The sequence below is a fragment of the Gasterosteus aculeatus genome, chromosome 11, assembly GCF_964276395.1.
Source record: "Gasterosteus aculeatus chromosome 11, fGasAcu3.hap1.1, whole genome shotgun sequence".
Classification (NCBI taxonomy): Eukaryota; Metazoa; Chordata; class Actinopteri; order Perciformes; family Gasterosteidae; genus Gasterosteus; species Gasterosteus aculeatus.
The window spans coordinates 11,412,430-11,440,265 of NC_135699.1; the positions used below are offsets into that span (position 1 = coordinate 11,412,430).

At 44.4% G+C, this 27,836-nt stretch overlaps 1 protein-coding gene across 2 annotated transcripts; it reads right to left on the minus strand.

Moving 5' to 3' along the window:
- Positions 1 to 387: 387 nt before the first annotated feature.
- Positions 388 to 27,764, minus strand: abca3b (ATP-binding cassette, sub-family A (ABC1), member 3b). 2 transcript variants are annotated; one of them, XM_078083768.1, is made up of 40 exons: positions 27,422 to 27,764; positions 26,325 to 26,414; positions 24,799 to 25,045; positions 23,067 to 23,194; positions 21,560 to 21,725; positions 20,756 to 21,015; positions 20,535 to 20,651; positions 20,198 to 20,318; positions 18,394 to 18,567; positions 18,111 to 18,292; positions 16,545 to 16,691; positions 16,315 to 16,444; positions 16,073 to 16,227; positions 15,830 to 15,985; positions 15,522 to 15,732; positions 15,215 to 15,365; positions 14,520 to 14,618; positions 13,528 to 13,726; positions 13,131 to 13,437; positions 12,749 to 13,022; positions 12,165 to 12,369; positions 11,834 to 12,053; positions 11,361 to 11,519; positions 10,780 to 10,952; positions 9,693 to 9,827; positions 9,406 to 9,600; positions 9,112 to 9,299; positions 8,798 to 8,968; positions 7,985 to 8,181; positions 7,678 to 7,751; positions 7,140 to 7,267; positions 3,731 to 3,899; positions 3,490 to 3,652; positions 3,142 to 3,291; positions 2,690 to 2,850; positions 1,818 to 1,997; positions 1,584 to 1,725; positions 1,152 to 1,336; positions 880 to 1,021; positions 388 to 785 (listed from the first exon to the last, which is right to left on the minus strand). In XM_078083768.1, exons 2-40 carry the CDS (start codon positions 26,376 to 26,378, stop codon positions 583 to 585), a joined length of 6,618 nt encoding a protein of 2,205 aa, XP_077939894.1. In that variant the 5' UTR covers positions 26,379 to 26,414; positions 27,422 to 27,764; the 3' UTR covers positions 388 to 582. The 2 variants fall into 2 exon arrangements, with proteins under 2 accessions (XP_077939894.1, XP_040046635.2); XM_040190701.2 differs by lacking the exons at positions 7,140 to 7,267; positions 7,678 to 7,751; positions 7,985 to 8,181; ... (26 more) ...; positions 26,325 to 26,414; positions 27,422 to 27,764 and adding an exon at positions 4,141 to 4,332.
- Between the last annotated feature and the right edge of the window lie 72 nt (positions 27,765 to 27,836).

Consider the following 27,836-nt stretch of genomic DNA (forward strand, 5'->3'; position numbering starts at 1 on the left):
TATTATCTTAAAGTAAAAGGATTAATGATACAATTATCAATGAACTAGAAACAAGTTTCACGGAAGAGGGGGTGTTGAATCTTATTAATATTCATAGTCAATAACACTAAATACAGTTGCAAATTGAATTAATTACAAAAACAATACACATATAACAAGACTAGAAAACAAAACAGAATTGCTCCACGACAATATCAAGTGATTACAGACGTCAAGTGCAAAGGTGAAAATTGTTTGTTTTTTAGATCACTTTGTGTACTGCTTCGGGACAGTTTTCTGAATAGCGAATATCGTTCACGCTAGAATTCGAGACAGTTGCAGTACAACTACTTAGTTGTTTTCCATTATCAGGACTGAATGGAGCCCCAGCAGTCAATCAGAATCAGCGTTCTTGCAGTGCATGGAAATACAGTAGTCAATACATTAATAAAGATAATATATATATAATGAATCAATAATCTCTAACATGTGGTGACTTCTTTTAAACACATTGATGTTTTGCCTCGTGAATTCAAGTAGAATACAGCTTTTTTAACGGTTCGATTTGTGCAGCTGTATATTGTTATTTACTAATGAAATAATCTACTCATTTTGAATTCCCTCACAACTGACAGCACACAGCTCATGAGGTGAAGGGGTGAGGGTGAAGCCCACAGCTGGAGTCAGATCCAGATCATCCTCTTTAACTCCAGGTGGAGGAGTGAAACGGAAGCGCTGGAGGAGGGAAGTGAAGAAGAGGAAGAGCTCCATCCTGGCCAGACTTTCTCCAGGACACGCCCTGCTACCTGATAACGAGGAGTTACAGCAGGTTTTGAGAATTTAAGAATTGTAATGTATCTTGAAGCACTACAAAGCAACATCCCAACAATGTTGTTGTACCTGCTGAGAAGGGCATGAAGGCGTCTCTCCTGATGAATTTACCCTCCGTATCCAGGAAGTGGGAAGGGTTAAAAGAATTTGGGCTCTCCCATTCACTCTCATCACGAAGGACAGAAGTAAGAAGAGGAATCACAGTGGTCCCCTGTAGGTTTATAAAGTCACATAATGACGATAATCATAATCATTTTCAGCTTTAAGAAGTTGATGAACATTTCATTAGTATTATTTTAGATTTATTGACCAGCAAAACACAATGGATGGGAGCAATTCACCGCACTGATGAAGAAGCCCTGGAAGGTGACGTCTCGGCTGGTTTTGTGAGGAATGGCAAGGGGGACAATGTTGGCCAGTCTCTGTGTCTCATGGATGACAGCATCAGTGTACGGCAGGTTCCTCCTGTCCTCTACTCGGACCTGACGGCTTCCCACCACCCTGCTCAGCTCCTCCTGGACCTGGTCTGGACTCGGGCATGAACAAATAAAAATGATGTGTCTGCATTTAGACCAGTTCGCAGTCCTCTCTGAAGATGTAGCCTACTCCCCTGTAACTGCTAATGTCTGCATAGGAACATGTTCACAATTATTTATATTTCCATTAAAAAAAAGTTTCTGCTATGGGACTTTTCATTTGAACTCGTCTTTGACCAGTAGGCTTGACAAGTGGAAACATTAATACACACCGACAAGACGCATCCCTCTTTTTACCTTGAATATGTGGATATTTAGCCATGAGCAGCAAACTCCATCTCAGAGTAGTCGCTGTGGTATCAGTGCCAGCTGAAAACAGGTTGGTCACTGTAAATATCAAGTTCTTCTCATTGTAGTGAGTGTCCTTAACACAAGCCTCCTAAGAGAAAGAACATCCACATATCATTACCTATGCAGGACATTAGCTCTTTTGGATGAATGAAAACTGCAAAACAAAAAAAACTGTCTTACTTCGTCCTTCTGCATCTGGATGAGAAAACAGTCCACGAGGCCTCTGCAGAACTGAGGGTGCAGTGTGTCTTTCAGATGCAAGATTAGTTCTTTGACATCTCTGACAGTCCTCGTCAGATTATTTAATAAAAGCTGCCGTTTTTTTGTCCAACTGACCAGCCTGGGAAACATGTTGTAAAGCTGTGACGTAACAGTGAAGGCAAGAAAGATTAGTGAAGACGATGTAAAGCAAACAACAACCCAAGTAGAGTTGATTTGCTAATGAAAACAAATTTAACAGCAAGATGTTTTATATGTGCCTAATTACGCACAATATATGTAATCATAAACTAGCATTTAAACACACTTTTGATCAGTTTAAATTTATTATTTTAAATCTGACTGCACTTAAAAAACACTGTCACTTTAAAGCCCAAAGTTAATGCGACTTCCCACCATGTAAAGACACAAATGATTCAAACAGCACTCTGTTCTGTTGGAGTATAGAGGTCTACATGACTACTTTACACGTTTTACCAACAATCTTTTTGGGACTTCCACCCTTCAAACTCCATCACACACTCGCCCCCCTCGTCCCACCTCTTCCCCATCCCCCTTCACTGACTGCATGAAAGAATCGGTCGTAGTTGGAAGCAAACTCACTCCACGGCCCACTTTCTCTCCCACAACCCCCCCCCCCCCCAAAGTTTGTTTGTTTCTAATGTTTTTACGTGAAGCACCTTGAATTGCCTTGTTGTTACAAATAAAACTGCCTTTCCTTGTTGCTATAACAAACTGGTGCCGTTTACCGTTCAGCACAACCTTTGACGGCTACCACTGCCATAGTGTGCCCTTAATACTGCAGCCATTTCCAAAGCCAATATGAAGTTCACCTGGATTTGTACGGAGCCCACAACGCTTATGGATTCATTGGATCTCTCCACCATGCTCATGAATTGGGGATCGTTGTATTCAAACCTGCTGCCGTACACGATAGCAGAGATTATGTTGGATGTGGCATAATTTACCGGGCTTGCTGTATCAAATGGTTTCCCTGTGAAATGACAGACAAAAAAGGGAATTATTAAGCAAAAGGTAAAGTGTTGTTTTGTTCTATTATAGGAAACTTCTGTATGACTTGCATTGAAGGGTACTAAAACAACTAAAAAGTGGGGGATGATTCCAGCACAGAGTAACATTTCTGGGTATTAAAGGTGTGCCGAATACGCAAAATGACAAACTCTGTGGAGGAATTGTCACTCACAATTAAGATGTGACCTTCTCTTATTTGTGTATATCTTAAAACTATGTCCTGCAGTTACACCTGTATATATAAACTCCGTACCTTGGTGCTTTTCAAACACTTCCATCAGGTACTGGCATTCTTCCAAGATTTTATGCTCTGAGAGTTGTTTTCCCATTCCAAAGTCTCTGAGGTTGGTGAGGGCAAAACGGCGCATCTCTTTCCAGGATTCTCCGTTAGCAAACAGAATTCCTTTTGAGGATGAAATGCAAGTGTCTTTTAAACCGTACTAGTCAATTGGATGTCATACATACAGCGCTCATCAGTGACACGCCTAAATAAAACCAAGTAGAAAAGTAAGCACTTATTGACACTATCACTATATTATTTGGTTCTGTGCTACAAAGTAAATACGTTATGTATTAAAGAGTATTTAAGGGTAAATCATACCATGGCCGTGATTCAAATCATAGAAGATAGGGGAGATATCTCTGTCTCCAAACTCTTCTCTGTGGTTCACCAAAGCTTCTTTGACTGCTTTGTATCCCGCCAGGACCACCACTCTGCTGGTTCCAAGGTAGACCGTAAACACGGACCCATGCTTCTTTGAAAGCTGAAAGAAAAACACACATTTAGGCAAAAAGATTGTCCAATAAAGATCAAAATGGATTTGTTTTGTATGAAGACTCACCTCACACAGGGTGACGTAAGGTCTCTTGAGATCGAGCTGCAGAAGGTTGCCAAGCAGCGGTAGAGGACTGGGACCAGGAGGCACCTTCCTGAGTTCCCGGCGGGTCAAACTGTTGGATACGAGATAGAGGACGAGCAGGAGAACAACAGCCCCTAAAAAAGTGCTGGTACTCGAGCAAAGGTACACAACAAAATCACCAAAAAGAGACATCTGTTCTGCTGTCAGGGCACACGTCTAACTAAAGCAGCTGGGTGATCAATTGTCTACCCGCCTCTTTGGCTCGCACCTCCTCTCCCAGTAAGATCCCAACTCCCAAAAGGACAGCCCACTAAGCCCCCACTCTGCCTAACCTGCATCTACCGCTGAGGGTTCTGGGAGGGGAGGTGGCCATGGTCGAGGAATACAAGTACCTGGGTGTCTCCATCGACAACAGACTGAACTGGAAGACCAACATCAACGGCGTCTACAGGAAGGGGATGAGTCGACTCTTTTTCCTGAGGAAGCTTCGATCCTTCCATGTGTGCAGCAAGATGTTGGAGATGTTCTATCAGTCTGTTGTGGCCAGTGCTTTGTACTTGGCCGTGGTCTGCTGGGGGAGCAGCATTGGAGCCGGTGACACCAACAGACTTAACAAACTTGTTAAGAAGGCCGGCTCCATCATTGGCTGCAAACTGGACAGCTTGGAAAAGGTGTTGGAGGGGAGGTCACTGAAGAAACTGTTATCCATATTGGATAATCCTGACCACCCCCTCCACCACCTGCTACAGGGACAGCGGAGCACGTTCTCCAACAGACTCCTTCACAAGGACCAATGCAGGAGATCATTCCTGCCCAGTGCAGTAACACTTTACAATAAATCATCCCTGGCTAAATAATGACAATAATAACCCTGTACTGCTGTGATGTTGCTGCTCTTCCTCTTCTCCTTTTACACATTTTTATTATTGTCTCTTTTGGAAGGTTATTCCTGTGTTTCAGTTTTAGTTTATTTTATTTAATTTAATAATTTAATATTTCTATCTTATTATATTGTATATAATGTGTATTTTTTTATTCTATTTTCTTCCCTGTACATGCTGCTGTGATACCAAGATTTCCCTCTTGAGGGATCAATAAAGTATCTATCTGTCTTAGTGCCCAGCGGACCGTCCCACTACACTTAGCACGCTCACCAGCATTGTTTTAAATGTAAGATTAGTTCCATAAACATATTGCAGTACTAGTAGATTTTTGTATTCCGGTGAAGGTGGCCTCTTGAAGACCGTGATGGGAGGTTTTAGGTGTCGCCACGTACCCCTTGTGGTATCAAGTCATTGGAATGGATTCAAGTACAGTGTCACTTATCAGATGAATTAGTCCGGGCAATGGTTTTTCTTAACATTTTCATAGAGCATTATTTAATTAAAAAATAATAGCAGCACATATACAGTTGTTCATTTTCATGGTACATGTACAGAACACAAGGACGTAATTTCCCTTTTTTAAATATGATGAATCAGATTTCAACAAAACTTAATCATTTGATATCAGCAGAGCTTTCCATTTCCACATTGCAATTTGTTTAATTCATACATGTAATGAGTAAAACAAGTGCAAATACATGAACAAGTGTAACAATAGTTTTAATCCTATAAAGACTTAAGTCACATATCTATAACTGTCTGGAACGTCCATCTCTACTTTTTCTTCACACACGCAATGTGAATCATACAAAGCTGTAAATAAAGTGGATTACAGTAGTAAGGGTGTTTTTCTTCCATTAGGACAGTAAATACATTCGTATCACTTGTGAAAGCGGAGGGATTTTTTTAAGAGTAAGGATGTCATTTGAATCCTCAGGTTTATCTAATGGAATAATTTTAAACTGTAACATGGATGAAAAGTAGGAAACGGAGAATCCATTTCTCATCAAAATGCGCAGGATTCTTCATTGTTTTTCTTGAAACTTAAAATGCTTTTCTAAATATTCCTACAGAATAAATAAATACAATTACAATGTCTTTTATTCACAATCACGGCTTTGAGACTGGTAACTTGGGTTCGCTCTGACATGAGGACCAAACATTGATCATTCTTCCTCCGAACAAGGCATTTAATTTCCTTTATTGCATTTCCTCGCGTTCCCTGAAAGGAGCAGCTTAAAGATGACGCAGCAGTGGTTTGACCGCAGCGCAATAACAGTTACTTACTTTTACTATTGAAGGACCATCGTAGCGCTGTTTAAGTAGTCTGGACGAAATCCGGAATCATGCGTTGTACTACTGTCATAATCGTTGTACTACACACAAAACCTACACACACAGTGTGAGATGCATAGCAAGAATAATGATACACAAAAGCTCAAAGGTCATTGCGTTCTTTTCGATTTTTCGTCCCATGATCACATGCGGCCTGACGCGACTTGATTTGAAGTCACAACCGCCTGTTTTACTGACACGTTGGAGCAAAATCTCCTTTGTCACCCGATTCCTTTCTCCTGAAGGCTGAATATCCACATGGTGACACACTGTTATTGGAACTTGTTTGGCAGGAAAACCGAAACATTGGTTCACAAGACCTGGACAATGGAGGCGTAATAAAAGAACTCAGACCGGACGGAAAGTACTCTGAGGATTCATGGTCTTCTCGTTTTTCAGCTCTGTAAATCCGATACGTACGTACATGCATTCATCATTGTGCCCAAAACAGTCTTGAAACGAGTAAATGTTCTGCATGGCCGGAATGAGAGAGGGCATTTTAGTACAATAAACACGTCACATTATTTACATCAGGCAACCACATTAAGAGGCTCAAAATGATTACGAGACATTTTGTATAGGTCAATATACAGAAGCGAGAACCCTTGTTAATTGGATAAGGCGCAAAGGTGTGCAACTATTTCCTACACGCATCATATGGAGTGGTTCATTCTGTTGTGATTATCACAGAAAAAAAGCATAAATGCTTGGAAACAATCAATGAAATAAAAGAAATTAAAACTAAAATTAATAGAAATTTTTAAAAAAATGGACAAGCCGTACACACAAATAAACCCAGACACAACTCGGAGTAGCTGTAGTATCCGATGAGTGTTGTCATTGTCTTTAAGGGCACTGGAAAGGTGCGCCACACGGAGCCGAATCACTCGGCGTAATCCCGACCCCAATCGCATCCCAATCCCAATTTAAACCAAACAAACACGGACTTGATACAGTAGTTAAAATTATGAAGTTGATGGAACTGGCCCAGTGTGCGTGTGTGTGTGTCTGTTTTGTTGGTGAAGGTAAAAATGGAGCCGGAGATAAATACCTGCTCCGGCCTGTGTACACACCTGTTGTGTATCAGAGGTCCATTTACACAGGTCCTTCACACGCACACAAAGCACTGAAGAAAAAGGACAGTGCATGAACAGATTCCAGGCTCCGCCTACTTCCTCCCACTCTCAGAGCAGTGCTGGAATTGGGCAAAACTGAGGAACACCTGCTCCAGGGATATCTGGCTCACGCAGTAGTCTTCAATCTGGTATTTCTCTTTGGCTGCCTCCAAAGTACCAAACACCTGGAAGGTAGTGGACAATAGGGAGAAAGCACAAAAGGGTGTGATAGGAATGCATCGCTGGTGTAATCAAAGGCTTCGTGTCTACATCCCAATTCAATGCTACAGTCTGCAGCGTTGAAAAGACAAACATATACAAATTATTTTACTTTTTTTACATTTTAGACTTTTTTCAAAGTAAGCTTTTAAGTGTTTGGAGTTTATAACATGACCATCCTACCGTAGCATTATTGTGAACACGTATTTTTGCGTGTTCACACGCTATTTTGCCACCTGCAAGTTCTACTTATGTGATTAAACATTCTGTTTGAGCTATGAAAAGTTTCAGCACGATAGTGTACCATTGTGTGCGCTAACACTGTACAAGGGCAGAGATAGTCCTGCATTTCTGTATATGTATGTGTATGTGTTACCTGGGCCCAGGTAAGTGTTTTGTCAGTCAAATGATAGTGCACCATCCCCTGGTGCTCATCCTTTAGTTGACTTCCTGTGGTGCAGGGGGAAAAAAAGTGTTCCATTAGGTTTCGCCTCAGATCCCTTTAACCACAAAACCCCTTCAACTTTTTAATGTAAGCAAACACATTTTTATTTGCATTCAAATGTAAAAAGCTAATTGTTGCAACAACAATAATACACGTTGTTCCGTGATTAAAAACATCATTCTAATTATGTGTTGGTGAGTTAGTGTATGTATGTAAACGTCAACTGCATGCCCCTGACCTGGAAAGGTACTTTCGATGAAGTCTTTAAAAAGCTGCAGGTCACGATCCTCCAGCTCAGCCTCTATGTGCACTTTGGCCAGCAGGGTGTAGCCACTGCCAAACTTGCTCTTCAGGTGCTGAGGACTCCCGAGGCACTTGAACTGACCGTTGACCATCACAGCCAGCCGGGTGCACAGGGCCTCACACTCCTCCATGCTGGTGTGGGAACATACCGGGCAGAAAGGTTAACGCTGGAAGCCTGCTCATGGGGTATCCCTTTCAACATGAAGAAAATAAAATTAAAATAAAAAGGTCTTTTGAAAATGTATTGAGATAGATAGATACTTTATTGATTGTGAGCTTTTACTTAGTTTAAGCAAAATAAGTAGTACCAAATTACCTAGTTACTTATTACGTATTATCAATTAAGTGGATTATTATAATGTTATTTAGAAATTATTATTATAATTTCTAAATAACATTTAAAAAAATAGGTGACAGTAATTGAGCATTACATGTACTTCACATATTGAAGTAGGGTAATTTCATCTCTAATACTGTTTTGTATGAAACAAAAAATAAGATTATCCGAGTAAGCACTGCCCTTAAGTACAATTTTAAAGAACTTGTACTTCAATTTGAGTAAAGGATCTGACTGCTTCATCACACAATGATTATTTCCTTCAGAAATGTAGCAAAGTAGAAGTATGAAATAGAAGAAAAAGGAAAATAATCAAGTAAAAGGACTACTAGGGCTACTACCTCAAAATACAGACCCAGTAGCTGAGTAAATGTACCCCTGCTGAAATTCAATAAAGGCTACGACGCTCACCTGTGAGAAGTGATGATTATGGCCTTTCCAGACTCCCGTGTGCGTGTAACAGCGTCCCACAGCAGCCTCCTGGCCACCGGGTCCATCCCGGTCGAAGGCTCATCCAGGAAGATGACCGGAGGCCCACCAATCAGAGCGATGCCCGCACTCAACTTCCTCTTGTTCCCGCCACTGCATATACAGACAAGACCAGGTTATTTACATACACCTTCTTTTCTTTTTAAATCGAGATATATTCAGGTGAAGATGTAAATCCGAAGAAAAAAATAATAATTAAAAAAACATACTGAAAAGGCTCTGAACGGATTACCCACCTGTAGCTGCGGACCAGTTTATCAGCATGAGGCTCCAGCAGCAGTGACCTCAGGACGTTCTCCACGCAGCCGGACACATACCTCTCTGGTATTCCTCGGAGCCTGGCATACATACTCAGAGTTTCTCTCCCGGTCATGTGGTCCAACACGGCGTCAAACTGTGGGCAGTAACCAATGCGCTGCTGCACCTGCAGTCCAGAAGCAAATGTTCTCTCTCAAATCTGGCCTCTTGAAAGCAGTTGGTTATCACTCTTTGTTTGGTTATCCTGTTTTCCATTTCCCTCCCCAACTTACCTTTTTAATGTCCCTCAAAATGCTGTATCCGTCAATGTAGGCGTCCCCGGAGGTGACGCTTTCATCACATGTCAGCATCTTAAAGGTCGTTGTCTTGCCTGCTCCATTGAAGCCCAGGAGGCCGAAGCACTCGCCTTTCCCCACAGCCAGAGTCAGACGGTCAACAGCCAGCAGATTCTCCCCGCTGCTGTACACCTGAGGAGGAGAGAGGTACCGCGGTCGCATCTCACTGAGACAAACTCATCTCCTTCAGACAAGGGGAAAAAAAAGACTCCTGCGCTACGTACCTTGCTGAGCTCCTGCAGTATGAGAGGGCTGCCCATCATTGACTCCACCATCGGCTGGCACTCCAGGACCCTCTTCCTCTCTTCAGCCACATCCCTGTCCTCTGGCAGCAGCGCTGCATCCTCCAGCAGAGGTAACTGAGACACGCGGCAAAGGTCAACCACCGCATCACAATAATTTTTTTTTTTTTAAAGTAAAACGGGGACTGCTGGGCATGTTGTTTGTCCTCTGGCAGCAACAGTACATACATGGCTTTTGTGATTAATATAATACATATAGTGCTATTTCATAGTAGCTAAAGAAGTAGTCCGTAATAGAAAATCGATTAGACAAGCATAGTTTAATGTCAAGACACGAAAAGCCTGCAGAAACTGTAACTACAACCTCTAACTCTCCCTTTTATTGATCCATATGCCAATTATTTTCCTCATACATCACAATAACAAAAAAAGGCTGTTTAAATTTGCGGAAGCCAAAGATGACGTCTTAACTTTACAGGTATTCTATTTAAGATACATTATGGTACAAGATAAGATACAGAAAATCCCTAAATCCTCACAAATTAGAAGCTGACGAGGCAGTTTGGCAAAATTTTCAATCATCAAAATGGTTGCAGATTGATTTTTCCATTGATGCATTTATAGATTAATAAAGTAATAATTTTAGCAATAAGTGCTTTTCAAAACACAATTTCACTCGTGTTCAAATATCTTGAGGCACATAATTCTTAAATGCCGAAGAATCCATGTATTTAAGTCTATGTGCTTGTAAGTGACGGGGCGGTTATTGAGTGCGAAGCTGAACCCTTTGTAAACTCTTCAGTGTATCCCTGCGCTGTTGTTGTTGTTGTTGTTGTTGTTACGCAAGGGGTGATATATGATGTGTTCGCAATAAATCTTAAACACAAAATCTTAAAAGTTAATAAAATCACTTTCATCATCTTTAAGACTGCTGGCGTCGGCACAATGGATCAGTTGGCAGGGACACTTGCACTTAAGAGGCATGATCATATCTTTCTTCTGTTATCAGTCTCACGCTAAAGTGTCCAACAAAACAAATACACGGAGACGCTTCCCACTATCCGTCTACCTGTTTGCGTCTCCTGCCCAGGGAGGAGAGGAGTCGTCGGAGAGTGCGGACGCACTGCAGCTCGATGACGAACAGCAGAAGAAGGAAGACCACACCCTGCAGCGACAAGGCCACAAGGAAGCGTCCCACGCCAGGCTCCGACATCGAGAAGTAGTTTGTCTGGTACGTGATGTCTAGGACCAGAAGAGTGTTGTCAAGTATTTTTTTTTATAGCTTACGGTATATGTCGGGTTTTAACAGGAAATAGAACCATTTGATCGTTGTTTGAATTGCCAATTCAGAAAAAAAAAACGTCTGATGGTGTCTGGTGCATTATGCATGTCATTTGTGCTGCCTCCATTTTTTCCTCTTTTATTTTCATTTCAGGTATTTGTGTAGACAATGAAAATAAACGTTTAAATCAATCTTTTCCATTTTTTGTTAAACTTAAATGATCTTAATCTATATGTAGGTTACATCATTATTCGAATCATAAAACTACCACCGTCAATCCCGTATATGTGTACGTGCTGAACCTCATTCTAATTATATCTTCTGCATTCTTATACAACAAACTGCAGCACAAGTTAAGTTGTACTCACTTAAAGCCTTGCACATAGCTTTGCTGATTATACCGTGGGTGCAAAACGTGATGAACTCGTAGTTCTGGTAGAACTGGCTGAAGGACATGCCCAGGCAATAGTTAGGAAAGATGAGGAAAATTTTATCCAGTAAGTGGGACATGGCCTGCATCTTCAACTCTGCAGAAGGAAACAAGAAAAAAATAATATGTTGCATACATTTCTCCCCCGTTTCTCTCACGTCTGTATCCAGATTCCCCCAATTCAGAAGAGTCCATCAATGTTAAGTCCCTTGTTGACCCGACCCAGTCTTTGTACAGCCAATAGCCTCCTCACTATCATTTCAAGAGGCCAATCCTCTCCACACAGACATCTCAAGCAACCAGAGCTGCTAGGAAATGCCCCCCTCGTCGACTTCCCACCATAAATGCAGCGGAATCGTAACATAACACATTGTCCACGGCGTGAAACGAGAAGCCCGTGTGTCCCCTCACCTGGGATGGTCATGATGGTGACAGCCAGAAAGGTGGCCGTGCCAGAGATCACGTTGAAGATGGTGAGGCGTGTGTAGGCGGAAGCGGCAGAGGAGAAGAGGAAGCTGAGCAGGTACATGAGAGGCACAACGGCCCAGCCGTACAGCAGCAGCAATAACAACACGTCTACCAGGTGGTTGTCGTCCACAAAAGCCTTGACTCCGAATGCCTGAAACACCACCTGAGAGCAGGAGACAAGAAGAAGGCAAGAGACGGTTCAATGGCTGCGTCTTCTTGTGCATACTGTATTCATCGACTGGACCACCAACGAGTGGCCAGATGTCCCACTGACCAGCATGAGGAAACAGGGCAGCAGGAAGTTGACCAGGTCCCACAGCAGCGCAGAAAACCAGAAGTTCGACAGGTAGACACCGCTGACCTTCTGCACATGCTTGGACTTGATGGAGGACTCGGTTACGAGCAGAAGGGCGAATGTGCTGGACAAGGAGGCCATGCCGTACATCAGGTTTATAGCGATGATGAAACCCGTCTTTCCCCTGCAGATGGAAGAAGGGAGAGTTAATGAGAGGAGGAAATCACGCAAAGGAAAGGCAAAGAAATGAGAAAAGATGAAGAGAACTGCTTCCTTAAGCTTCACCTTTTCAAATCCTCACTGCTTACAAGATTCAAGGCTGAATGCTGCAATGCAGTACCTTCACGATACCTTTTAGAGTTATTTATTTTCCCTCTGAAAATGTTTCAATAATCGTTTGGCCTCTGAGAGAAGTGGGGAGCGATAAGCTAAGTGCAACAGAATTGACGGACATTCCCATAGGAAACTTTATAACTCTAAAACGTATTCTTTGCAGCACGAACACGAGGGCCAAAAGGACAATCGCGTTAGAAGACGCGTCCTTCTCCGTCCCCTCCACTCACTCTACGAGCTGGCTCTGCGCGCTCTCGGACAGGTTGCGCGGCATCGGGTAATTCCCCGTCTCGATGGAGGCGTTCGGCCCCGCCAGCAGCCGGAACAGCGCGTTGTCCACCATCATGAGGGCGGTGGCGGGTGTGTGGTAGCCCTCGTTGTTGAAGTAGGCGGTCGCTTCGGTGTAACGGCTGCCGGCGCCTCGGAAAGCGGCGCCCACCACGCAGCGCTCATTAAAGCTGCCGCCTTCCTCCTCTGCCTGGGTGAGGATGTAATCGGTGAAATCTGCCATGTGGCGGGGAAAAAAAAAAGGGGGGGCACATGGTCAGCAAGTACTCAGCTAAGCAGTAAAGACCCCCCCCCTCCTGTCCCCGTCTCGCTCGCGGCTCTTACCGGTGATGTTGATGAGCTGGCCGAGCTGGGCCGAGAGCTGCGAACTGTACGTGTTTGCCAGGGCGGCGGCCAAGCGACCCCCCCCAGTGTGCACAGCCACGGGCACCCTGGTGGAGCCGTAGCGCCTGAGGGCCAGCCTCAGGCCAGGGGCGTCCTGGTGGTTGGGAAACGAGCGCGCCACGACCAGGGCCAAAACGGTGAAGAGCAGAGGGACGAGAAACTGGGCCACCATCACCTTCCAGTTTCTCCAGCTGTACAGCGCCCTCTTCAGGAACATGGCATAGAACTGCTGCAGGTAAAGTCTGGCCTGATGGGGAGAGGAAAGAGGAGCTCAGGGTGGAAGCAAAAAACCTAACGGCACGCAGGGAAAGCACCGGCTGGCTTCTGGCGCGCTCACCCCGGTGTTCAGCTTGATGTTGGAGCAGTCCTCCGAAATGAGCGTGCCGCTGTCGGTGAAGTCGGTGACGTCGGTCATGCCGCTCATGCTGCTGGCGTCGTCTGTGGTCCAGTCGTGGGAGCGCCTCTCGTGTTGGTACTGCAGGGCCGGGAGCTGGATCGCCTGGATGTCCAAACTCGAATCCACCAGCTTCCCCACTCTGAAAAGACAAATAAAATAAAAATATGTCAACTGTGTCAGTTTACCGACTTACTGAAAAACAACAGATGCCTTCCATGCTTCACTTACGAGCGGAAAATGGGTTAATGTTATATTACATCATAAATACAGAACTACAAAAAGCATATCAATGTAACAAAAAAAATAGAACAACAATGGCTCTTTTGTGTGATGTCCTCCAAACCATTCATTCTATTTTTTATTCATGACCAAATGTTCAAACAGCAGCTTTTCGTCACGTTGGTGTTGTTTGGTGTGTCGGGTTTACGGCCAGAACACACCGATGCACTCTGAGTGCAACAACGATGCCTGTGAGACAAACATTTGTCTTTGCGGCGGCAATTGCAACGAAAACACTCCTGCGCACAGTGGAAACAGCATGCGTTGTTAGCGGTCGGAAGAGAAATCGCCCTACTGCTCGGTACCACAGATACACGTGTCAAGTCTGCTTCTCAGCCGGAACTGAGATGTGTGTGCAAAGGACAGAAGGTGAAAACATCAGTCGCATCAATGGTTTTCATTTAAACAAAATAGAAAATAGTCTAAATCAGGGTGCGGCTCAATGTTTAAGCTCCCAAAGATGATTAGATTGAACCGATTGCAGCAACAGAAATTCTTAAATCGAAATGGTATATGGAACCCTCTGGGTTATTTCTACCAGTGGATTGCTGCTTAATTGAAAATATTCCTATACTAAGGATGGATTAAGTCTTTTCACACACATTCTGCAGAATTAGATGAAATCACTTTTGCCCGCTCTATACTTCTCCCACCTGAGGAAAACCTCCTCCATGGTGGTTACCGAAGCTCCGTAGCTGGCAATGCCCAGCTCTTCTCTGTTCATCTCCAGCTCGGCAAACAGCAGCTCAAACCTGCGAGCAAACAAAGAGGTGACACACACATTACGCACTAAACTCACAAATGCAGATCTACAACAATGTAAGCTATCATTAGAGCTGCGAAAATTGACCTTACATCTTTGGTACCTTTGAAATCATGTATCTGCAAATTGAGTTCTGCATTAAATCATAAAAACAGTAACGGGTGAAACTATGGAGTCAAAGTCAGGAAAATCTGAATATAGCAACTACATAGAAGTAGGCAAAATGATATATAGTTATTAAAAGAGAAATAAACGGAGCATAGAATAAGTGAAAGGTTGTGTTAAAAAAGGAGACCATTTTTGTATAGTTAGTGCATTGATCCCAACTTATGCGTTTTGCTCTAATGACCAAAACGTGTTCCGGTTTTTCTTTTACCGAGAGAAAAGCCATCCGGTGATTATCTGTATTTGTTAGAATCAAATACCCAGAGTGAATGCAGGTTGCCCCTTTCACAATATCCATCATTTATAGTCACAATGCTCAGCAGGGGGGGACTTTTGGGTCGGTGGTCCTTCTACCTTTGAGGCCACGTCACCCTTTCCAATGTGTTATTGTGAGTACGAACAAAGCTGCGACTGACTCACCTGCTGGTGCTTTCTTTTGGCAGGATGTAAGAGAGCTCAGCCCCCGCACTGCTCTCCAGTGTGGCATCAGGAACATACATGTGGACGAGGCGGGTGATCTCGGACACATTACAAAGAGCATCCTTAACGATCACCATGTGGTAACCAGCACCTGGTAAGCAGAAGAAAGGAGGCCCGTGTGACGCATTGCAACCACAATTTACGAATTCTGGAGGTACGAAGCAAGAAACGCCACAACCCGTCTTTCGGCGAGCTTACTACGTATTTTGCTTTGGAGAGATACAATTCGCCTCCACTTTGCACTTACCGTATTTGCTCTTGAGGAAGAGGGGCGAGCCGCTGCACTGCAGCTCTCCCCCGGCCATGATGACGATCCGGTCGCCGAGCAGGTCTGCCTCGTCCATGAAGTGCGTGGTGAGCAGGATGGTGCGACCGCGCTTCTCCCCTTGCAGGAGGTCCCAGGTGGCGCGCCGAGCCGACGGGTCCATGCCCGACGTGGGCTCGTCTAACATCACCACCTGCAGGGCGGCGAAGGCATGCGACGTGGTCAGTGTGGGGGACAGATATGGGGGGGAGGGGGGAATTCAAGCGAGTACCTATCGGGAAATTCTTCACCTTGGAGTCTCCGATGAGGGCGATGCCAATGGAGAGTTTTCTCTTCATGCCACCAGACAGCGTCTTGGAGCGAGCCTGTCGCTTGTCCTCAAGATTCAGGACGCGGATCATCCGGTCCACCTCATCGGGAATCTTTTCTTTGGAGAATCCTTTCAGCTGGATATCACGCACATGAACACACACAAGTTTGAGCTGAAGTATGCGCGTGTTGTTTTGTGTGCGGGTGCTTCATCGTGCAGGTACCTGCGCGTAGAAGAGCAGGTGCTCTCTGACATTAAGGTTGTCAAACAGCACGTCGTGCTGGGGACAGAGTCCCAGACTGCGGCGGACCAGAGCCATGTCCTGACAGATGTCGTAACCGTTGATATAAGCTCTGCCCGTGGTGGGAGGAAACAGCCCTGCAGGCACACACACACACGCACACATAGGCAATCAGTACAGTTCAGACGGTTTGTTTGACTTGTGTCCATTGGCGCATTGGTCACCTGTCAGCATGGACAGCGTCGTCGTCTTCCCAGCCCCGTTGTGTCCTAGCAGCACCGTGATCTGTCCCTCAAACATGTTCACCGTGAGGTCCCGCACAGCCTGCCGCGTCTTGTTTCCCACTTTGAATTCCTGTCGAGGGGACGAACCCAAGTCATTTACATGCATTACCTGTGCGACGAGGGTGCTTTGGGACACGGTGACCCTCTGGGCGCCCCGTCCAGCTGCTCACCTTTGCGAGGTGTTTGATCTTGATCCCGGTGACGAGTCCGGCCGGTTCCTCCTCGATGAACTCCCCTTTCAGAGCCTTTTCTGCATCCTCCTCTTCCTCTTTCTCATTCACCAAAGCCATACGGGGGCTGCTGCACCAATACGACGGCTGATGGAGATTGAGAGGCAGATTGTGGGGGATTGAGAGAAAGTGGAGGATAGACAGAGGTAGCAAGTGGAGCGGCTGAAGAAAACAGTTCTTTGCAATCCCAGTATTCATTTCCCAACATATTGTATAGGATGAAATTATAAAATGTCGTTATCGCACAATTTGCACAAGAGAGATTGGGCCAGCGTTGTCCATGAACACTCTTAATGTCTCCTGAACAAACGTCCCTCTGGTGGACTTTCTAAAGACCGGCGTCAAACCTCCACCGTCTAAATCTCTTCCCACACACACACACACACACACACAGGACATAAAGTGTGTCAACATATAATCCACACCCTGCTGGCAATGTCTTGAATTAGTGATTAATGGGCCACTTTGTGACGGTCCATAGTTGTTACGGTCATACACCCTATTTGTGTTGGCTGGACACACTCAGACGCTTCCTGTTATTCTAGCGAGCTGAACCCAAAGGCTTCCTCTGGCCGATATGTTGTGACCTGAAGTTTTCGTTCCCCTCCACTTTCACTCTCTGATGTAGTGAAAGTGGAGGGGAATGAAAACTTCACTTTCACAGAGTGCAGCGGTTTCTTTGATCGAAGGCAATTTTCCTGTAACAAGAGGACCGTGACATTGCGGGGGCCCGCTGGAGTTGTAAGTGCAGAACACCACCCACTTGCAGTATTTGTCGACATTATAATGGGTCTTTAACTGGAAACCAAAATCTAAGAGCCATTTCAGAACCGGGCAGAATTTCTAGTTGCGAGACTTCAGGCCCGTTTGTGCATTTCAAGTCTTTTTCCTATTCCTAAACAAACTACCTCTATCTGTATCATTATCTGTAAAGGAAATATTCATATAGCCACTGTGCAGTGAAGTTTTGTTTTTCTCCTTTTTTTAAATCAGCGAAAATGAGAACAATATTAAACATTACAAAGTTTACTAAAGAAATATGAATAGAACTCTCTAAGAATCCAAAAGGGCAAAAGAGGATAAAATAAAAATATGAGAATTTCAAAAGCAAACTGACAATGATAATTAAGAAAAAGTATGTTTCTAGTCTATTTAGTCACTCCACATAATGTGTTGAACTTTTACAGCATGTGAACATTATAACAGAAAGATGGAAAGATGATTACAAGAACCAACCCGATGACTATGCAATATTTTGTCTGTACACAACTTCCCCATTTTGGGGCGGGGGTTTATGTCTTTTATGTTTGAAATACTAATAGACACTGCAGTAGAACATTGGAGCACTGTGAGGATGAATGCTAACAGACAACTTCATTTATCTGACATGTCGCTTCTGAATGCGTCATCTGTTCACACTTTCTTCCCACTAATGCGGCTGTATTTGGTTGCATCCCCAGTGAGGAGCGCGCGTGCGTTTGTGAGCCACCTCGCTTTGAAACATACCAGTACAAAGAAGTAAAATGGCAGAGGCACTCCGTACTCCCCCGGAAAAACCGCCTCCGTGTACCAGGCCACCAGCCCATAGAGCACGGAGTCAAACAGCAGCAGGCACAACACCTGGGCCATGGAGAAGTCATCGTCCACCGTCACCGAGTCAAACAAGTTCGACCACTGGACCCCCATTCCTGCGGAGGAGAGAGGGAGGAGCGCAAAATAAGTGAATGCAAATAGTATTTTAACAGCGAGGAAATTAGACATTCCCTTTAAATTACGACCCCGGTCTCACCTTTGCCTTCAAACATGCCTATGAGCTGAGCTCCCATGGCCATGGCCACGTTGGAGATGAGGCAGGCCGACACCTTCTGGGCGTGACTCAGCAAGTCGTAGCGGGGCCACAGGAACAAATATGGCAGGTAGCTCAGGAAATAAATGAAGCCACCGGCTGCTGCCGCCACATTGGCTGAAGTTGGAAAAAAAGAAGAAAAAAGAGAGAGATGCTGAACAACAACAGACCTTAACGACGGGGAACTGAGACGCTAGCATCACTCTCTGTTGTCACGGTTACACAAGAACATATTGTTGTGCTAGACAAGCTCGAGCACGCACACGCATTTGTGGACCAGAGGGGGCAAAATAAGTCAATTATAATTATAAGAACCCTTGCTGCAAAACCTATTTCCCCGATTGACAGCCAGTGTGTGAGCGGTGTTCACATGACGCATTAGGGAGGACAAATGAGGGACGGTGGAGAAACGGGGAAAGAAGGATGAGCACGGCAGATGAGCCCAATTACAGACTTTCAAGGCTGTTATTGCTTCCATTTCTGAGCTCGCATAGACGAAGCGCCATTATATTTTCACAGAAAGTACCTCAGCGGGTGGGGAGGAGTAGCCAGCCAGCTGTTCACACAAACACGAGAAGAAAGAAACCGTTTTTGTTGAAAAATGGAGAAAAAAAATCAGCACTGAAGTATACTCTCCGTTGGTTTGGCCCATTTTCAGAAACGACCAGGATTGCTGCCTCTTTCCCGTTCCACCTACAGATGTAATTGACGTGGGAGAACCTGGTTTGGGTTCATTTGTGATGTATTGATCTATGCGTGTTGACGTGTTTGTATGTACAGAGGCCAAGGGAAAAATAACATAGTGATTTTCTGTTAGTCGGCGATAATTTAATCAATTTTAATTGACTTATGTCTGGCTGTCAATTATATAAAAATACAGACATAGACGGCAAAAAGAAGAGATGAAGAACGGGACATTTTTTTAAATGTCACCAAAGACAAAAAAGTGTCAGTGCAGGTGACCGAGCCCGTGGCCCTCCTCAAAGGGCGGTAATACTTCGACTCAGCTCCTGTGGACAGAAGTCTTTTAGGCTTAATTATGGTCAGTTGTGATTAAATGAATGTTTTCCATTGGTGGCAGCTAAAAAAAAAGAACAGAATTGCAGCAGCTTTTGTTCCTGGGCTCTACGGACATAGAGACATAACTAACCCAGACCAAACAAAAAACACACATGCAATAACATAATATGACAAAATAGTCCAGATAGAACAGGATCAGATTCAAAATGCCCAGACAAGACAAGCTTCTCGCAATTCAGATAATGAAATATAAAGAAGTCCATTATGCTCCTGGCGCCCCCGGTTATTGCAAATCACACGAGAAATAACAACAAGAAATAAATAGCCTGTTTCCCTCCAGACGGACCCTCCACAGCCACAAGACACATCGCAATATAGCAACTTTTCTACACACTAACTAGTTCCTACAATATCTATTGTTAGAAGAAGCGCAACCAGGCAGTGAAAGGCTGCATCAAACCGAGGCTGTGACGAGTGATGCTTTTTCTAAAAACCGACGCGCCTTTTATTGCTGCTTCTAGGCTTTGAACTCGCTAATAAGGAAGGAGCACAGCAGACACTTTGACCTGCATCTCAGAGCCTGCGCAGCGTTACACTGAATATTCCCAAGCTAAACGGAGCCAGAGTGCGACCTGCTAAGTGCACCCGACCACACAAACCGTACACTAAGACGCGAGGGTCATGACTGTCAATTGTGTTGCGTTAATTCAGACACACTGACACACACCTCGTGAGAAGAAGGCACTGATCATGAAGCTGAAGTTGATGGTGGCCACAGTGAAGACGAGCAGGAAGACGAAGACCAGTGTGGGGTCGCTGTAGGACAGGACTGCTCCGTAAGGGCTCACCTAAAGTAAAGAGACAGAAAGAAATAGCTGTTGGTAAGTAACTACACTGATTAACAGCAACAAAAATCTCATTATTATGAATTTTGGTTTTTTCACTCTCTTTTCCTCTAGGTTTTGAATGCCCACTGAATGAACTATTGCTTTGCGAGCTACAGCTATGAAACATATTTACACGCTGCAGGTCAGTCCGTTTAAATATGTGAAACACAAACTCACCTGGACACAAAGGAGCAGAGTGACAAAGAAGATGGAAATGGAGAGGAAGAGGAGGAACATGAGGAACCAGGCGCTCCAGTGGAGCCAGTTGCTCAGACCCATCATCCTCATGTACTCCTGGAATGAATGAAAAGGACAAAAAAAAGGTTGAAATTAGGGCTCAGTTTTATTACTAATTCAAACACCCAGAAAACATCTCTTGTAGAACCACATAAACCCACCCTGAGCTTCCTCTCCTTCTCCTGCACTACAGATCGCACTATGTTGAGGGAGGTGTAGGTGAAGCTGAGCACCAGCAGCAGGGGCAACTGGTTCTGGATGGCCAGGATGAAGACGTCGTATATAAAGGCAGGGTAAGGAAACCGCGACAGGACCACGCGGATTTGTGGCAGCAGAGCGGCAGCGGCCGTTCGGTTGTAAGAGCGCATGATGGCTCGGTCCACCGCGTGCTGCACAGCCAGGAAACCCTCCCGGAAATAACCTGAAAAGGAGAAATGCAAACAACGCCGCGTATTGTAAATAAGCACTGGCGGCACAAACAGACTTGCAAATAGATGTGTTCGTCCACTCTAAAAGCTAGTCATGCTGATATGCTGAGAGGGTGACTTCCTCTTTCAGAACGGCCGTCTTTATGGGTCTCACTCATTGAAACTTTATTATGAAGAGGAAGAGGTGTCCCCAATTTATCCTCATGACCATATTATTATCATCAAAAAGGTACAATGCATCTCGGCGCAGCCAAAACTAGACGTGATGGGCCGTGGCTGTCATGGAAACACACCCTCAGAAGAGAGCTCCAGAGATTGTGGGAATAAAGTGCTTTTTCATCTGTTTTAGCGGATTTATAATGGCTACTTAAAAGATCGAATGCTCATCTGAATAGCTCCCCGAAGACACGTGAATGCATTTTAATGAATATTCAGCCCTCATGAAGGTTTTAGCCGCGTCACAGCCGACATGATTGGAGGGAATGGGGAAGAAGAAGAAGTGGGAGATGAACAAAAATGCTGAGGGGGAAATAGTACCAGGTGTGCCCCCCTCTTTGTCGTACTGCTCCCTCGGCCCCGGCAGCTGGAAGAGGGGAAAGAGGCTGAGCGTGTGCCAGTCCAGGTCACTGTTTGGGCTCAACTCCGACCTCTCCCGAGGTGGGGCGTTGAGTGGGGTGAAGCTGAAACGCAGGTGGTATTTCACCTGTATAGGAGAGTGAGAAGAAAAAAGGGAGAGGACACCTCCATCAACGTGCCTTGCAGTATTTTCCTCGGCCTCTCATGGTTGTTTTTATTGATTGAATGAATAGGCAATAAATAAGCACAGGCGCTACTTTAGGATATTATACACATTGTTCACGTGTGGCTGTTTGTATGAATGTTTTTGGGTCTTCAATGATTTCTGTAGAACAAATGATCCATATACAGTAAAACGCATTTGGGAGCCTATCATGATATATATTTATTTATTTAGATAAGTACTTCAAATTTGTATTTAAATGTGTGCATTATCATTCCTTTGTTTTGTTGGTTGCGAACCAAAAACACAAAAACGCAAAAGATTTCTAAGAACAGCAAAAGACTTTAAAAAAATTTAGTAAAAGAATAAAAATCAAAAGCAATTGTGTCTTATACTTTGTTTTACTGCCTTTTTGTTGTATTTATGTTTTTGATGCATCTGGGCCCTTTTTCAGAAAGCAGGTTTAGTGAAAACCTGTAAAAGTTATCTCTGACATGAAGCAAACTCCTGGTTCTCAGTGAGAGAAAGACTGGCCCTGTTACCGTGGTAACCAACTGCACGGTCCTAACCTGTCATAGTCTCGCTGCGCATTAATTAGTGGCGGTTTACAATAATTCTTCAGGAAAATAGGTTGACAGTCAATTATTTTTGCCATCACATTGCAAGTCCCCCGCTGCTCAAATTAAAATCTGCAAGTTATTTTTTATGCATAAAAATTGAATAATGTTGTGACTCAATTGATGTCATGAGATTAGGTTGTGTGTAGTAGAAATGTTTCATGTTGAAGTTGTTACACAATATAGCATTGGTTGGCGTATCTGAAATAAAGCAAACAAAGGCTTTTGAGCCAAATATATGTAACATTGACCTTTAAAACGTTTACCATCATGTCTCTTTAAATATCTTCAACTATATTTTGTATCATAATTTGGCGCTTGTTTTTTGGTCTCGTCCGATTAAAACGAAAATGTAATGTAATGTAGGCTGGAGTCTGTTATGCTAATCTGTACAGTAGGATTAGGTCTAAACTCCGGGAACTCTCTCTGTCTCTCTCTCTCTCAGTCCAAGACTCTGTGTTTAAACTACCAGCTGGCCAAAACAAACAATGGGAGCAGAACAGAGTGCCTGAACCACTCGAACCAGTAACACGCAGTGAGCGTCGGTTATCTGATCCTCCCTCTGAGATCAGATAAGCAAAAAACGCGTCGCGGTGTCGCCTCTTTTACACCTCTACGAGTTAAATTTACGTTGTTTCCCTGACACCCTGACAGCGTGTGTGTGTGCGCGTGCGTGCTGCCTTTTAACCTTTAGGGGCAGCGGTTCATCGTCGTGGGCGAAAGGATGCTCAAACACCACAGCGGCCAGCAGCTGTCCTGAGCGGGAGTCGTTTCTGACGCACTCCTCGAACTGCTCCTCCGTCTCAAAGCCGCGCACTAAAAAAAGAAGGGGAAACAACCACACGCACTTAAGATTAAAACAGTGTTAGTGGGACGGCGTTCATGTCACGTACGTCTGATTTCACGCCCGTCGCGTTGCGAGAACAGAATACAGACAATAGAGCTGGATTCCTCTGTGACCTTTTTTTTTTATACAAGCACTCGTGGAGGTATTCTGAGTGTGGCGAAAGGGTCTCAGTGTTAAATATTGGTCAATGTCGGATGATAAACGCTTTTATGCAAACACAGGAAAGGCAACGGGGGAAAGTGGTCAAGGACAAACAGTTAATGGACGCGTTCGCTACTTTGAGGAGAATGTAGATCCGGATTACGCTCAACGTCGTACATCCAGACATCTGCATTTATGCTGTGACTCCACAATACACAACCCTCCAACCGACCCGAGTCGGCTGGAACACCTTAAAGCCACGTGTGGCCATTGAGTGTGTGTGAATGTTAGTTAGCAGGCGAGCAGAGAGTCTAAATAGTTAGCTACGAACCGTAGTGGATATAAAGATTGAATAGTTTGATAAAAGGACTAAAATGGACATGTGAATAATTAAAGAAATTAGCCATGGAATGAATAAATGGTGCCATTTGTCAGCTGAATACGGCCTCAGTGATCATCTAGAGAAAAACAATCTTAACAAATGCCATTTCACAATCCACTTATACAACACTTAATACGCATTACAAGGTGTTTCAACATCTAACCTCTCCACAACAAAAACTCTTGCGGTCCCGGCTCGACCGTCCTTTCTTTTGTTTGTTGGGGTAAAACGTTCCACGGCGAAAGACCGTTGAGGTCCCACCCGCGGTGGTCTTCTATTCAGCATGGATCCTTCCCCTCAACGTACCCCAGTGAGCGCGGTAGACCACCTCGATCGTCCAGCGGCCCAGCTGGTATCTCACATATCGGTCTACCCGGTGCTACGTCTCTGCCTCCGGCCCCCCCACGCTGCCGCGCGCCCATCCTGCCGATTGTCTGGCAGGCGAGGATACAAACATATAAACAGCTTCCTGAATGTGTTTGTGAGCAGCTGCTCCCCGCAGAGGTGCGAGTGTGTGAATTAATAAGAGAATTGGGTTTAGGTCTCCTGAGAGAGGAGGGTGAAATATTACAGCCTGCGAGGCCAATGATGCCGCCTGAGACGAGAGAAGGGTGCGACCCGTTGCTCTCGTGAGGGCCGTTCCTAGAGGAAGAAGTTTTTGCCACCTTTAGACAGAAATAAAAATTGTTTTTCAAGGCTGTGGAATTTGTTTCAGTCGTTGTTACGGTGGTACTAACAGCTGTGGACGGGGATGTGACAGTACCCAGGTTTTAGAAGCAACCCATTTCTACGTCTGCTCTCACATTTTTGCAGAACACGATGTGATAATGCCTTTCAGGAACACCCACCAAACTTTTTTTTTAATTATTTAAGATTAGGGGTCACACTTGGTTCGCAGTGAGCTCCAGATGTGCTTTTAAACATGAGGGTTCCAACAGTTGGAGGGAGCTATCTTGTCTTCCGGGTTTCCAGTCCTGATGCTAAGAAAATATAGTGGGAAAAAAAAAAAATAAACAGAGTCAAGGCGCCGAACCAGCCACCAACACCCACCGGAGGAGAGGAACAGGCTGCCCCGCACGTCCTCCGCCACCTTACGCACCACGCTGGAGTTGCGGGGCACGTAGGCCAGCTGCAGGTGGTGCATTAAGCGGCTGGGCAGCACGTCGACGGCGTAGCTCTCGTAGACCGTGGCATTCGGGTAGTCCTTAATAGGCACCTTCTGACGTAGGAAGATGAGGATGCCAGAGAAGAGCAGCGGCAAGAGGATCTCCACCAGAGTTACCAGGATTTGACGTTTCTAGAGAGCAAGAATGAAAAGGTCATGGTTTTGATGGAGGGGTACAAATGCACATGTAGGAGATAAAAGAGTGGTGAGACATTTTGGATTCAGGGGAGTAGAAGAGGTGAATTAAAAAGAATATGTTGCTTGCTGACTGCATGTCATGTTTCAATCAAGATCACAAGCAATGACTTCTTCTTTGCTTTTGTTGTGCATGAGACAATACGTGATAATAAGTGACTTACTGTCATGTGTCTCAATGTTTTCATTGAGGATGAGGAAAAAAGTTGACAACTGATTCCAAGTATAACTTGAACAACATTCCTTTTAAGGCTCTTCAACGGGACTTGGTGTTGTTTCATTTGGCTCTTCTCAGACGACATGCTATTGTACAACGAGTCTGCTGATAACGCTCATAATCAGAACACACACTTTGAGAAAAACTGAAAATTGCATCAGCTCTTAAAATCTGCTGACCTGAACATATGTCAAGATGACCTCAACTTTTCTAAATGAGGGATGCCCGTTGCGATAAGGACTCCACCGAATAAACACCAATGGTTGTTGTTTCCTGCCTGTTCCTGATGAAGTCCCTGTAGTCTCCAGACAACCGCAACTGGAGCAGCAAAGAGTGGATGAAGAGCGCTGGAACACCACGCACATGTGTAGACTGTTGCAGGCAGTGTTGTGCAACCATCGGCTGATATCATTGTTCAAAACTATGCACGCTGCCATTCAAAGCAGTGCACACTGGCAGTCTCAAGAGTAGAAAGTTAAACTTAAACAAAAGAAAAATAGCCGCTAGCATCAAGTCTGAGCAAGTTTTGAGCTGTGATGAACCTGACAAAGACGTTACCAAAGGTGCAGGAGTATCTCCAGAACACTGCACTAAACTTTTCAACCCCTTTGTTTTTTCCTTCAATGTATCTGTTGTTTTTAGGGATAACATGTTTTTCTGTATGTAGTTAAATTGTATATTATAAATACATAACTGTAAGCAGTGTGAAAATATTTACAAAACTATTTTCCAGTAATTTATTCTATTTCATTGTTATTGATGCTCTATTAAGGTTTATATTGTCTTCTAATGATTCTTGGCCTTTATACAGCTGGCTAACATCATAAGTAGTAGAAAATAAAAATGTGGTCACTTTACTGTATTTATGACGTGATCATTTTCAAGTACGGTCTCGCAGGCCTCTGCTCGGTAAACGCTGATTCTTTGGACAATTCACAGATGCACACAGTGTCGGCACCTAAACATGACACACAGAAGCTTCGCCTCTCCCCAACTCACCTGCTGAAGATAGTTTTTCCACAACAGGAGTCCAAATTGTCGCGCAATAGCCATTTTGAGAGGCGCTCAGATCACAGTCCAGTCAGCCTTCTGCAGACAGAGGAGAGGGTGATATTGTGAGTTTTGAGTTAGAGCTCCACATTTCATGTATTCAAACTGGTATGAAGGTTTCTTGAAGCTTTGTTTTGTTTTTTTAAACAGCCTCCACCCGTAATGATGACTGATCAGATGTTTCAGATCTCAGGTTTATTTTAAACATAACTCAAGAGAAAAAAAATGAGAAGTGAAATCGAGCGAACAATAGTATGACGATAAGCACAAAAGAAGTTATAGGGGAAGAAGAAAATCACATGATATGGGTAAGGAAACACGGTCTAAGTGGTACAAATAAAAGAAAAACGCAGACAAAGAAAACAAACAGGTTATTGACATCCACACGCTGAACCAGTTACTAGGCCAACGGAGATTATTGTTTCAGTCAAAACAGCACAGTAAGATGTTGATAGAGATAAGAATGAGTGCATAAGAATATTGCTAATACTTCTGTAGATATAGTCCCCTAACCCCTCACCAGGGACAGTCCCCTGTTACAGCTTCTACAACCTAAAGTCCCAGCGCAGCTCTGCAGTTTATAATGTAATAAAACTGGTACTTCTGGAAAATCCTGAATAACACACTAGTGTCATTCATCTCTGAGTGGCTACATCCTTGACATGGGTCATTGTACGTATTATCCTTAAATATATCATTAAATTAGAGGGCCGTGTTGTAAAAAAAAAGACGTTTTTCTATTAGCACGTCCCGGCAAACAATAAAGCCCTTTCGGACGTCAACCTTTTCCTTGTTATCCGGAACCTCCCTTGCTCTTCTCTGATTGGCCAAACGCTGCCTGCCCGGACCTTCTGATTGGACATTCGGTGTGCTCGTCAATCCCAAAAGGATTCCAACGAATGCTAATGATGGAGCCGAGGGACAAAAGCTAGGTGATTCCTAACGACACCCTGTTGACGCACCCAAATGAGATCACCTTTCACCCTTTAAAATAAAAAAAACGTCCCCAGCTGGAGAAATGTCAACGCATCGGCGTGTTAAATTACCTCATGAAAAGCATGTTTCGGCACATTAACTTCTCCGAGCTGCGGTCTTCCTCTCGAGGCGGATGCAATTCCTCCTTCTCGGTGTAAAAGCGATGGGAAAGGCGTCCGTTCCGGGTTCCTTCTGTCGTCCGCAGGGCCGAGGCTCTGCTAGCATCAGCGGGGACAACGACGTCGGTAGCCCGCTGAGGTTCTTTTTTATTTGTAACCCTCCGGTTCGCTGGCTGCTAGCGAGGCGATGACATTGCACCAGCTTCTGTGTTGACGCTAGCCCGTGAATTCATCGTGCAAACAGCAGCACACGTGATCGCAGCACTAGTGGAGCGGAGTGTCACGTGATCGCAGCAGCTGAGTTTACAGTAAATATTGTATGTTTTTAGGTATTCATTCTTATTTCAATTCTGGCAGGCGCAAACTT